Here is a 12,141-nt window from a genome sequence, read left to right as displayed (position 1 = left end):
CTTGCTATGTGATGATAAGAATTGCATGTAAATGGTTAAATCATATGTTAAATCGCATAACGTATGCAAAGGCTATGAGAAGGGTAGCTTATTCCCCTAGGGAGACCTCTTCATTAGTCTTCTTCATGACTCTCCAGTCTGAGATAAATCCTCCTGTAACACAATCAATGGGAGTTCTGGGATGCTCCTAAGAGTGCCCTCTCCTCTGAGAGTACTTTCTGCCACTGACCATCACCTGGAAGCTGGGAACAAGTCCCCAGTTTCAAAGTGAGGTAGGATGGGGAACAAATGACTCTACAAGCAATGCAATCTCATCCATGTTCCTGAAACATCGAGAATACAGATATTGATGATTAATTATGGAATTTGTTAAGTGATTACTATGTGCCAAGTGTTGTTCCAGGTACAAGGTTATCAGTTTGGACACAGTCTCTGTCCCACATAGATAGGAGGAAATAGTAGTTAATCCCCCATTTTACAGATGTAGAAACTGAGGCACAAAGAAGTAATATGCTCAAGGTAACATAGCAGGCGAGGTTAGATCCTAGGTCCTCTGACTCCCTGGTGCAAGCACTTTCCACTAAGCTACATTGCTTCTCTAAGATAATCAGGTCCCACATGGGGCTCACAGCCTAAGGAGGAGGGAGAAAAATTATTGAATCTCTTTTTTGCAGATGAGGGAACTGAGGCACAGAGAAGTTAAGCAAGAGCCTAGTGGAATGGAAGGGCCATCTAATGGCAGTATGCAAGTAGATGGTAATATCAACTATTTTCCAGTACAGTGCTCTGCACAAAGTAAACACTCAATAAATACAATTGAATGAATGACTAAGCCCCCCTTTTCCTCAGCTCCTCCTCCCCTCCATAACATCCCTACTCGCTCCCTTTGCTCTACCACCCCACCCCACAGCACTAATGTATATACTACATATCTGTAATTCTATTCATTTATTTGGTACCTGTTTACTCGTCCTGAAATCAGCCTCCCTCCTTCTAGACTGTAAGACCGTTGTGGGAAGGTATTGTCTTTCTTTAGTGCTGAATTGTAATTTCCAAGCGCTTAGTACAGTGTTCTGCACACAGTAAGCACGTAATAAATACGATTGAATGAATGAATAAATAAATACCATTGAATGAATGAATGAATGAATGAAATAAGCAAACGCCATCCCTGCCCTCAAAAATGCAACTCCCTTTTTTATGGGATGTGTTAATCTCTTAATATGTGCCAGGCACAGTACTAAGCCCTGGGGTAGATACAAGCTAATCCAATTAGATACAGTCCCTGTCCTACATGGAGCTCACAGTCTTAATCCCCATTTTACATAGGAGGTAACTGAGGCACAGAGAAGTGAAGTGACTTCCCCAGAGAACACAGCAGACAAGTGGTGAAAGCAGAATTAGAACCCAGGTCCTTCTTACTACCAGGCCCATCCTCTATCTAGAGATGAAGCATGGCATAGCAGATAGAGCAAGGGCCTGGTAGTCATAAAGTTATGGGTTCTAATGCTGGCTCTGTCACTTGTCTGCTGTGTGACCTTGGGCAAGTCATTTCACTTCTCTGTGTCTCAGTTACCTCATCTGTAAAATGGGAATTGAGAGTGTGAGCCCCACACTGGACAGGGATTGTGTCAAACCTGATTTGCTTGTGTCCTCTCCAGTGCTCAGTAAAGTGTCTGGCACATAGTAGGCACTTAATAAATTCCACAATTGTCATTATCCACTAAGCCATGCTACTTCTCAACCTTATGCCCCCTCACTCAAAGCTAGAGCCCAGATCATCTGAACCACACACCCCTTTGGGACGTGAGCTTGGAAAGCCTGAGGAACCATGGTGGGAGGGAGGAAATCAAGCTGATAGAGATATCCCAAACCTTCCCTAGCACTTAGCACAGTTCTTGGCACATCATAAGTACTTAATAAACACCATCATTTTTATTAGATGGATTTTTGCAACTTCCAGCTTGCCTCCTCATTTTTCAATCAATCAGTCATTCAGTGGTATTTATTGAGCACTTACTATGTGCAGAGCACTGAACTGAGTAATTGGGAGATTACAGTATAACAGAGTTGGTAGAAACATCCTCTGCCCACAAAGAATCAAGGTGGTCTGAAAGAGAGAGCATGGCCCTGGGAGCCAAAAGATCTGGGTTCTAATGCCAGCTCCACCACTTGTCTGCTGTTTGACCTTGGGCAAGTCATTTCACTTCTCTGTGCCTCAGTTCCCTCATCCGTTAAATGGGGATTATGACTGTGAAGCCCATGTGGGACATGGGCTGTTTCCAACCTGATGATCCAGCACTTAGTTCAGTGCCTGACATACTGTTAAGTGCTTAACAAACACCATTTAAAAAAAGGAATTCCATGCTTTCCTCCTTCTCTAACCCTGACCTTCGTTCCTAATACCGCTTTAGGTGATGGAGCCCAAGAGCAAATGATATTAATAATAGTAATTCATTCATTCATTCAATCGTATTTATTGAGCGCTTGTGTGCAGAACACTGTACTAAGTGTTTGAGAGGTACAAATCGGCAACATGTAGACAGTCCCTTCCCAACAACAGGCTCACAGGCTAGAAGGGGGAGAAAGACCAAAAATAATCAAGTAGACAGGTGTCAATATCATCAGAATAAACAGAATTATAGCTATGTACACATCATTAATAAAATGAATTAAATAATAAATTTGTACAAATATACACAAATGCTGTGAGGAGGGGAAGGGGAAAGGGCAGAGGGAAGGAGGGGGGCAATGGGGAGGAGAGGAGGAGGAGGAGAGGAAAAAGGGGGGCTCAGTGTGGGAAGGCCTCCTGGAGGAGGTTATTTCTCAGTAGGGCTTTGAAGGGAGGAAGAGAGCTAGTTTGGCAGATGTGTGGAGCAAAGGAATTCCATGTCAGAGGTAGGACCTAGGCCAGGGATAGATGGTGGGACAGGCGAGAAAAAGGCACAGTGAGGAGGTTAGTGGCAGAGGAGCAGAGTGTGCAGACTGGGCTGTAGAAGAAAAGAAGGGAGATGAGGTAGGAGGGGGTGAGATGATGGAAAGTTTTGAAGCCGAGAGAGAAGTTTATTCTTGATTCGAAGGTTGACAGGCAACCACCAGAGATTTTGGAGGAGGGGAGCGACATGTACAGGGCGTTTCTGTACAAAGATAATCTGGGCAGCAGAGTGAAGTATAGACTGAAGCGGGGAGATAGTAATGATTATTATCATTATGAAAGTATTTGTTGAGTGGTTACTACATGTCAAGCACTGTTCTAAGCACGGTGGTAAATACAAGCTAATCAGATTAAATACAGTCCCTGCCCCACATGGGGCTCACAGTCTTAATCCCCATTTTACAGATGAGGTAACTAAGGCACAGAGAAGTGAAGTGAATTGCCCAAGGTCACACAGCAGACATGTGCAGAGTCAGGATTAGTATCCAGTTCCTTCTGACTCCCAGGCCATGCTCTATCCACTAGGCCCACTATCCACTATCCACATGTTTCCCTAGGCCATGCTGAATCACACACCCCTCTGGGGGTAGAGTCTGGGAAGTCAGAAGTAGAGATTAAGACTATGAGCCCCATGTGGGACATGGACTGTGTCCAACCTGATAATCTTGTACCGACCCCAGTGCTTAGTACTGTGTCTGGCACAAAGTAAGAGCTTAACAAATACCGTTTAAAAAACCCAATGGAATTACCTGCTTTCCTCCTCTTCTTCTTTCCCTGATGAAGTATGGACCTGAGAGTCAGAAGACCATGGGTTCTAATCCCACCTCTGCCACTTCTCTGCTGTGTGACCCTGGGCAAGGGCTTCACTTCTCTGTGCTTCACTAACCTCATCTGCAAAATAGGAATTGAGAATGAGAGTCCCCGTGGGACAGGGACTATGTCCAATCCAATTTGTTTGTATCCACCTCAGCACTCAATACAGTGCCTGGAACATAGTAAGCACTCAACAAGTACCACAATTATTATTATTGCTATTAATTCCTCACTTAGTTGATGGAACCCAGGAACACATCCACCGTCACAGAGTTCCACCTTCTTGGCTTTCAGAATCTCTCAGCCCAACAGGCCCTGCTGTTCCCTGTGTTCGTCATCATGTACCTCCTGTCTGTCACCGGGAACCTGACCATCATCGTGTTCGTAAGCCAGAATCCTTGGCTCAGCACCCCAATGTACACCTTCCTGAAACACCTCTCTTTCCTGTTGTTCTGGTGCACCACGACTTTCGCTGTCATGCTCCTGACCTGCCTGCTGTCTTGGAGATGGGCCATCTCTTTCCCAGCCTGCATGACACTACTCTACTTCTTTGTCTTCTTTGGGGCCATGGAATGCTTCCTGCTGACCACGATGGCCTATGACCATTACCTGGCTATCTGTAACCCTCTCCACTACACCACCTTGATGTGCCCGGGAGCCTGCATGAAATATTTGGTGGGGTCCTGGGTGGCTGGAGTCTGGACCTCCCTCGTTCCCTCTTTGATGAACCTCAAGTTGAGGTTCTGTGGGTGCAACCATATCGATCACTTCTTCGGTGACATCCTTCCCCAAATACAGCTCTCATGCTCCAGCAGGGCCACTTCAGAGAAGGTCATGTCCATTGTGGAGCCATGTATCTGTTTCCTCCTGACTTTGTTCTCCTACAACTTCATTGTGTCCAACGTTTTGAAGATCCCCTCTGCATCGGGCCAGAGGAAGACCTTTTCCACCTGCAGTTCCCACTTGGCTGTGGTCGCCATCTACAACAGGACCATCATCTCCAGGTATGTCTGGCCCAACGCCTACCTGTTGCCCCATCTCAACAAGGTCATCTCCGTGTTCTATTCATTCATTCATTCAATCGTATTTATTGAGCGCTTAGTGTGTGCAGAGCACTGTACTAAGCGCTTGGGAAGTACAAGTTGGCAACACATACAGACAGTCCCTACCCAAAAGTGGGCTCACAGTCTAGAAGGGGGAGACAAAGAACAAAACAAAACATATTAACAAAATAAAATAAATAGAATAAATATGTACAAATAAAATGAGTAAATAAATATGTACAAACATCTATACATGTGCTGTGGGGAGGGGAAGGAGGTAAGGCAGGGGGGATGGGGAGGAGGGAAACGTCTGCATTGGCTGGGAATCGAACCCGGGACTCCCGCGTGGGAGGCGAGAATTCTACCACTGAACCACCAATAGTTCTACACGGTGATGACCCCACTGCTCAACCCCATCGTTTATAGCTTGAGGAACAGGGACTTCAAAGAGCTCCTGAAGAAGGTCTTCAAGAGGAATAGTGGCATCTAAAGTGAATGGAATGAAGGAAGTGTCTCATTGGTCTCACTCCATTACCCTTTTGGTTTTATGTAATGAAATTATTTATAAATGGGGGTCATGGGGACCATTGGTCATACTCTTCAATGGGGTTCACGTCAACTGCTGGTGATACTTTTCAATGGGGGTCACATGAACTACTGGTGTTACTCTTCAATGGGGGTCATATAAACCACCAGTAAGGCTCTTAAATGGGGGTCATATAAACCACCGGTAGGGATCTTCAGTGGGGATCACACCAACCACTGGTGCTACTTTTAATTGGGGGGGGGGTCACGTAAACCCCTGGTGGTACTCTTCAATAGGGGTCACATAAACCACTGATAGTACACCCCCCCTCCCCCGACTGTATGCTTGTTGTGTGCAGGGAATGTATCTGTTATATTTCAATATCCCTAGTGCTTACTACAGTGGTGGTGGTAATCATTACGGTGAGTGTGGAATTTCTCAAGTGCATATTTATAAGCTTTTATGTAAGCATGCTAAGCTGTAAGTTCACTGTGGGCAGGGAACATGCCTACCAACACTATTGTGTTTTACTCCCTGAAACATTAATTTCAGTGCTCTGCATACAGTAAGCACTCAATAAATACAATTGATTGATTGATTAATAGTTGATTGTGCCAAGTTCCTCACCTGCATAGGGCTCACAACCTAAGAGAGAGGGAGAGTGGATAATTAATACAGAATTTATTGCTGAGGACACTGAGGCACTGAGAACTCAATGGCTTCCACAAAATCACACAACAGGCAAGTGACAGAACTAGGATTTGAAGACAGGTCTCTTGACTCACACTGGTCTTTCCACTAGCCCACGAAATTTGGAAATTCTTTAAAAATATTTAAAAATTCAGACTTCCAAATTACTAAGTCAATGCTATTTATCGAGTGCTTACTGCGTGCAGAGCTCTGGATTAAGCACTTTGGAGAGTACAGTATAACAATGTTTTGGTGAGTAATATTAACAGGGAGTGCCAACCTGATTAGGCTGCATTTACCCTAGTGCTTAGTACAGTGCCTGGCACATTGTAAGAGACTAACAAATATCTTAAAAAAAACCAAGATGCCAGTCCTTCTACCAAATGCAGACACTCTCCCAGTCAGGACCGAGACTTGAAGGGATTTGAATTCATCACAGGGATCAGCCTCAGGTCCTTGGTGAAGGTCTGGACTCTTCCCAGAGCCTCGCTCAATACTATCTTCATTGTTTCATTGCGCAGGCTGAAGATGAAGGGGTTCAGGAGAGGGGTGACCACGCTGGAGAGGACAAAAAGGATCTTATTGAGATGCAGGGAGCGCTTCTGATTAGGCCGGACATAGACAAAAATGGATATCCCATAGCCCATGGAGACCACAGTGAAATGAGAGGCACAGGTGGAGAAAGCCTTTCGTCGGCCCTCATCTGAGGGGATCTTGAGGATGGTGAAGATGACATAGAAGTAGGAGACGATGGTCATTGCCAGAGAGCCGATCAGCAGCACCAGGGAGACGATGAAGTCAAGAAGCTCAATGTAGGTGACGTCAGTGCAGGCGAGGTGTAGGAAGGGGGCGCTGTCACAGAAGAAATGGTCGATGATGTTGGGCCCACAATAGGGCAGACGGGCTTTCAAGAGAGTGGATGGGAGGATAAGGAGGAAGGACCCAAACCAAGCTAGGGTGACGAGCCGAGCACAGAGTGGGCGAGTCAAGATGGCGGGATACCGCAGGGGATGGCAGATGGCCACATAACGGTCATATGACATGATGGCAAAGAAGATGAACTCGGTGCTGCCAAAGAGGAAGTAGAAGTATAACTGAGTAAAGCACTCATGAAAAGACACGGACTTCCTCTCTGACAGGAAGTTGACGAGCATCCTGGGCACGACGCAGGTAGTGGTTAGGATTTCGCTGAAGGAGAAGTGGCTGAGGAAGAAATACATGGGTGAGTGGAGACGGTAATCCAGACGGATCAGCATGATGATGATGAGATTGCCCAGGACTGTCACCACATAGGCAGAGAGGAAGACAAGGAAGAGGAAAACGCCCAGTTCTTGGGTAGTGGGGATACCCACTAAAATGATTTCAGTCACTGCTGTCCAATTCTCCAGTCCCATCTTGTCTCAGCGCTTTCTCTAAGGAGAGTCACAGAGGAGAAAACAGCCAAAATATCACCAAGCTCTGAGTCTGGAAAGGGCCAATCAATCAATCAATCAATCAATCATATTCATTTAGTACTTACTATGTGCAGAACCCCTTCGCAGCTTTGCACATGGAGAATTTCCAGTACTCTACCAGTCCCATGTATGGAAGTCAGAGTCAAGCAGAGGCACACCCATTCTATTCCTAGGTTGGGCAGTGGATCGTGAGTGGAAGGCAATCTGCTACAAGTCTAAACTCATATGTGCTGGTCAGCAGCGGCATGGGAGAGAGTCGAGGGCAGAGACTCAAGTGTACTACATGGAAGAAGGTAGTGGTAAGCCACTTCTGTATTTTTACCAAGAAACCTCTATGGATACACTACCAGAACGATTGCAGATGGAGGTGAGGTGTTCTGGGAGAGATGTGCTGTGATGGCTGAGGGGTTAAGGCATTGGACTTGAAATCCAATGTGGTTTCCCGGTGCAGGTTTAAATTCTGCTCACAGTGACTTTCTGTGAGAAGCAGTGTGGCTTAGTGGAAAGAGCATGTGCTTGGGAGTCAGAGATCGTGGGTTCTAATCCCGCCTCTACCAGTTGTCAGCTGTGTGACTTTGGGCAAGTCACCTTACTTCTCTTGGCCTCAGTTACCTCATCTGTAAAATGGGAATTTAGACTGTGAGCCCCATGTGGGATAGTCTGATTACCTTGTATCTACCCAGCACTTAGAACAATGCTTGGCACAAGTATGTGCTTAACAAAAGCCATTATTATTATTATTATTTATTATTATTATTATTATTATTATTATTATGTATCCATGGAGTCACTATGGCTCAGAGATGAGTCAAAAGCATAAGACAAGATAATGTGCAGAACATTGTACTAAGTATTTGGGAGATTACAATACAGTAGAGTTAGCAGACACATCCCCTCCACATAATGAACTAGGACACCTTTTTTTGTTCATTCTCTAAACATTAAGCTCATTGTGGACAGGGAATGCATCTGTTACATTGCTATCCTATACTCTCCCAAGAGCTTAGAAGTGCTCTGCAAACAGTAAGTTCTCAATCAGTACAATTGACTCACATTCCTCTACCTCCAGGTCAGGTTGACTAATTTCCAGTCTCACAACTTTAAAAATAACTGTGGTAGTTTTTTCATGATATTTGCTAAACACGTACTACATTCCAGGCACTGTACTAAGCACTGATGAAGATAAAGCAGAATAGGGTTGGAAAGAGTCCATGTCCCACATGGGGCTCACAGTCTTCATCCTCATTTTACAGATAAGGTAACTGAGACACAGAGAATTGAAGTGATTTGCCCAAGGTCACCCAGCAGACAAGTGGCAGAGCCAGGATTAGAACCCAGGATCTTCTGACTCTCAGGACCATGCTTTCTTAAGTGCTTATTCTGTGCAAGCACTATGTCAAGCACTGGGGTGGATAAAGGATAATCAGATCCTACATAAAGATCCACCTCTCAGGGTCGCACCTGGAGAGTTTCCAGTACTCTACTAGTCTCGGCTATAGGAGGGAGAGTCAAGCAGAAGCATATCCATTCCATTCCTAGCATGGTCTGTGGCTAGCTAGTGGAAGGCAATCTGCTACAAGTCAAAACTCCCCTGTGTAGTGTTGCACCTAGAGAGTTTCTATTACTCTACCAGACTCAACTTCCGGAGGGAGAGTTAGGCAGATGCATATCCATTCCATTCCTAGCATGGGGAGTGGCTAGCTAGTGGAAGGCAATCTGCTACAAGTAAAAACTCCCCAGTGCTGGGCATCAGCGATAAGGGAGAGTGTCAAGGGTAGAGGCTCAGGTTTATTGTGTGAAAGGAGGTAATGGTAAACTGCTTCCATATTTTTACCAAGAAAACTCTATGGATACGCTACTAGAACGATTACACATGGAGGTGGGGGCGTTCTGGGAGAGATGTGTCCATGGAATCGCTATGGGTCGGACACGACTCGACAGCATAAGACAACAACAACAACATAGGGATCACAGTCTAAGTAGGAGGGAGAACAGGCTTTGAATGCCCATTTTGCCAGTGATGGAACTAAGGCACAGAGAAGGAGTTAAGTGACTTGTCCAAGGTCACACAGCAGACAAGTAGGATTAGAACCCAGGTTCTCTGACTCCCAGGTCCATGTGCTCTCCACTAGGTCATGCTGCTCTTCAATGTCTCAATCACATTGACCCCTTCTACCTCAACTCACAACTCTCCTACTACAACCCACCGCACACACTTCTCTCCGCGAATGCCAACTTTCTCACTGTACCTCAATCTCGTCTATCTCACCACCTACCCCTCTCCCATGTCCTCTGTCTGGCCTGGAACGCCCTCCTTTCTCAAATCAAACAGACAATTACTCTCCCCAGCTTCAAAGTCTTATTTAAGGCACCTCTGTGCCAAAGCCTTCCCTGACTATGCCCTCCTTTTCTTTTCTCCCACTCCCCTCTACATTACTCTGATTTGCTCCCTTTATTCATCACCGTTCCCAGCCCCCCAGCACTCATGTATATATCTGTAATTTATGTATTTATATGAATGTCTGTCTCCCTGTCTTAACTGTAAGCTCATTGCGTGCAGGGAATGTGTCTGTTCATTGTTATATTGTACTAAGCGCTTGGTACAGAGCTCTGCACACAGTAAGCGCTCAATAAATATGATTGAATGAATGGATGGATGTCTAACCTTAATGTCAAACCCAGATCATTCCCGATGAAATTCCTCTTGATCAAGGTCTCTGAGATTGTCAGCGTTCCCCCAGACTAGACTGCTCACCTTAAGAAGAGCTAAAACTATGTCTAGGTTTCTTTACCTGTAAAATGGGATGGCATGCCTACATTCCTCTCCCTCTTAGAATGAGTGCCTCAGGTGGGACAAGGATCTGAGTATCCTGTGTCTACCCTGGCACTTGGTAGCGTAAGGATTTATCATGCCCCAATCTCATGTGTACTAGGTGTACTGTACTAGGTGTTTGGGCAATGTAGAATAGTGACATGACAAACTTTCCAGCCCACTAAGAGCTTGTACCCTAATAAAAGAGACAAATGCAAAAATATTTACAATTGTATTGGTCAAAATAAATATACTTAGCAAAAACAGAGAAGACATTGAGATCTGACTGCCTTGTGTCTACCCCAGTGCTTGGCACATAGTAAGCACTTAGACAATGATTTTAATAATAATAATCATTATTTCTGTTATATGCATGAATGCTTTTCCCTGTGCTTTCAACAGTGCTCTGCACACCCACCATATGTGCTTTATAAATACTATTACTACTACTACATAATTTCATAAGATTTGCCTGAGAGATTGATATAGTACACAGTAAGTGTTTGTTGTTTTCTTATGCTGTCGAGTCGTGTCTGACTCATAGCGATTCTATGGACACATCACTCACAGAATGCCCAATCTCCATGTGCAATCGTTCTGGTAGTGCATCCATAGTGGTTGTTTGGTAAAAATACAGAAGCGGTTTAACCATCGCCTCCATCCATGCAGTAAACCTGATTCTCCACCCTCGACTCTCTCCCATGCTGCTGCTGCCCAGCAAAGGTGAGTTTTGACTTGTAGCAGATTGCCTTCCAATCTCTAGCCACTGCCCAATCTAGGAATGGAATGGATATGGCTCTGTTTGACTATCCCTCCCTTAATCGAGATGGGTAGAGGTCTGAAAACCCTCCAGGTATGATCCTGGGAGGCCAGTGAGTGCTTAATAAATACCAAAGACACTAATGCCAGGAAAAGTCCAGGGTAAACATGGAAGGGGCAGACCAGCAGCTAGATGGATAGAGACCATTACAACGATACCAGAAGAACTGTTAGAAAGGTTATGGATTATGGAAGAAGATAGAACGTTCTGGAGAAATTATATCCATAGAGCCACTATGAATTGGAAATGACAGCACTTGATACCATTGTTGTTGGTTTTAAGAAGACTTGACCGGACCTGAAAGTTTTTCAGTCATGGCTCAGAGTTGGGAAGTCATCCTCTATATGAAGCAGTGTTGCCTAGATGGTAAAACCCGGGCCTGGGATTCAGAGGACCTGAGTTCTAATCCCAGCTCTACCACTTGTCTGCTTTGTGACCTTAGGCATGTCACTTCACTTCTCTTCTCTGTGCCTCAGTTTCCTCATCTGCCAAATGGGGATTAAGGTTCTGAACCCCAGATGGGACATGGACTGTGTCCAACCTGATTAGCTTGTAGCTTGTATCTACCCCCACAATAAATACAGTGCCTGGCACATAGTAAGCACTTAAAAAATACAATTATTTTTAAGGGGAGGGGTAGATATGACCCTCTTCATGACCAGGAATTAGAGGCCTCTGCTTAAGTAGATCCCCTCTCAGGGTTGCACCTGGAGCGTTTCCAGTACTCTACCAGTCTCGACCATGGGAGGGAGAGTCAAGTAGAGGCATATCCATTCCATTCCTAGCTTGGGTCATGGCTAGCGTTTGGAAAGCAATCTGCTACAAGTCAAAACTCACCTGTGCTGTGAAGCAACAGCATGGAAGAAAGTCAAGGAGGAGACTCAAGTTTACTGCATGAAAGGAGGCAATGGCAAACCACTTTACATATTTTTACCATGAAAACTCCATAGATATACTACCAGAATGATTGCAGGTGCAGGTGGGGCATTCTGGGAGAGATGTGTCCATGGAGGCACTATGGGTCGGAGTTGACGCTGCAGCAAAGACA

The 12,141-nt window shown here is 45.1% G+C and overlaps 2 protein-coding genes and 4 non-coding genes across 6 annotated transcripts; 4 read left to right on the top strand and 2 right to left on the bottom strand.

Annotated features, from left to right (window-relative positions):
• The first annotated feature begins 3,988 nt into the window (after positions 1–3,988).
• On the top strand, positions 3,989–5,281 carry LOC119948768 (olfactory receptor 11L1-like). Its single transcript, XM_038770267.1, has 2 exons — positions 3,989–4,815; positions 5,182–5,281. The coding sequence occupies exons 1-2, from the start codon at positions 3,989–3,991 to the stop codon at positions 5,279–5,281; spliced, it is 927 nt and encodes a 308-aa protein (XP_038626195.1).
• TRNAG-CCC lies at positions 5,103–5,174 on the bottom strand. The gene has a single exon. It is a non-coding gene; the product is annotated as a tRNA-Gly (tRNA).
• A 120-nt stretch (positions 5,282–5,401) lies between the features above and the next one.
• On the bottom strand, positions 5,402–7,401 carry LOC119948767 (olfactory receptor 6M1-like). The gene is made up of 2 exons (XM_038770265.1): positions 6,416–7,401; positions 5,402–5,459 (listed from the first exon to the last, which is right to left on the bottom strand). Exons 1-2 carry the CDS (start codon positions 7,399–7,401, stop codon positions 5,402–5,404), a joined length of 1,044 nt encoding a protein of 347 aa, XP_038626193.1.
• Positions 7,402–7,851: 450 nt separating this feature from the next.
• On the top strand, positions 7,852–7,933 carry TRNAS-UGA. The gene has a single exon. It is a non-coding gene; the product is annotated as a tRNA-Ser (tRNA).
• A 971-nt stretch (positions 7,934–8,904) lies between these two features.
• Positions 8,905–9,042, top strand: LOC119949033. Its single transcript, XR_005457130.1, has one exon. It is a non-coding gene; the product is annotated as a small nucleolar RNA SNORA7 (small nucleolar RNA).
• Positions 9,043–11,782: 2,740 nt separating this feature from the next.
• LOC119949007 lies at positions 11,783–11,920 on the top strand. Its single transcript, XR_005457105.1, has one exon. It is a non-coding gene; the product is annotated as a small nucleolar RNA SNORA7 (small nucleolar RNA).
• Positions 11,921–12,141: the final 221 nt, after the last annotated feature.

Source organism: Tachyglossus aculeatus, chromosome X3 (genome assembly GCF_015852505.1).
Source record: "Tachyglossus aculeatus isolate mTacAcu1 chromosome X3, mTacAcu1.pri, whole genome shotgun sequence".
Classification (NCBI taxonomy): domain Eukaryota; kingdom Metazoa; phylum Chordata; class Mammalia; order Monotremata; family Tachyglossidae; genus Tachyglossus; species Tachyglossus aculeatus.
Note: the sequence above shows the minus strand (reverse complement) of the source record. Positions and strands in the feature narration are given on the sequence as shown.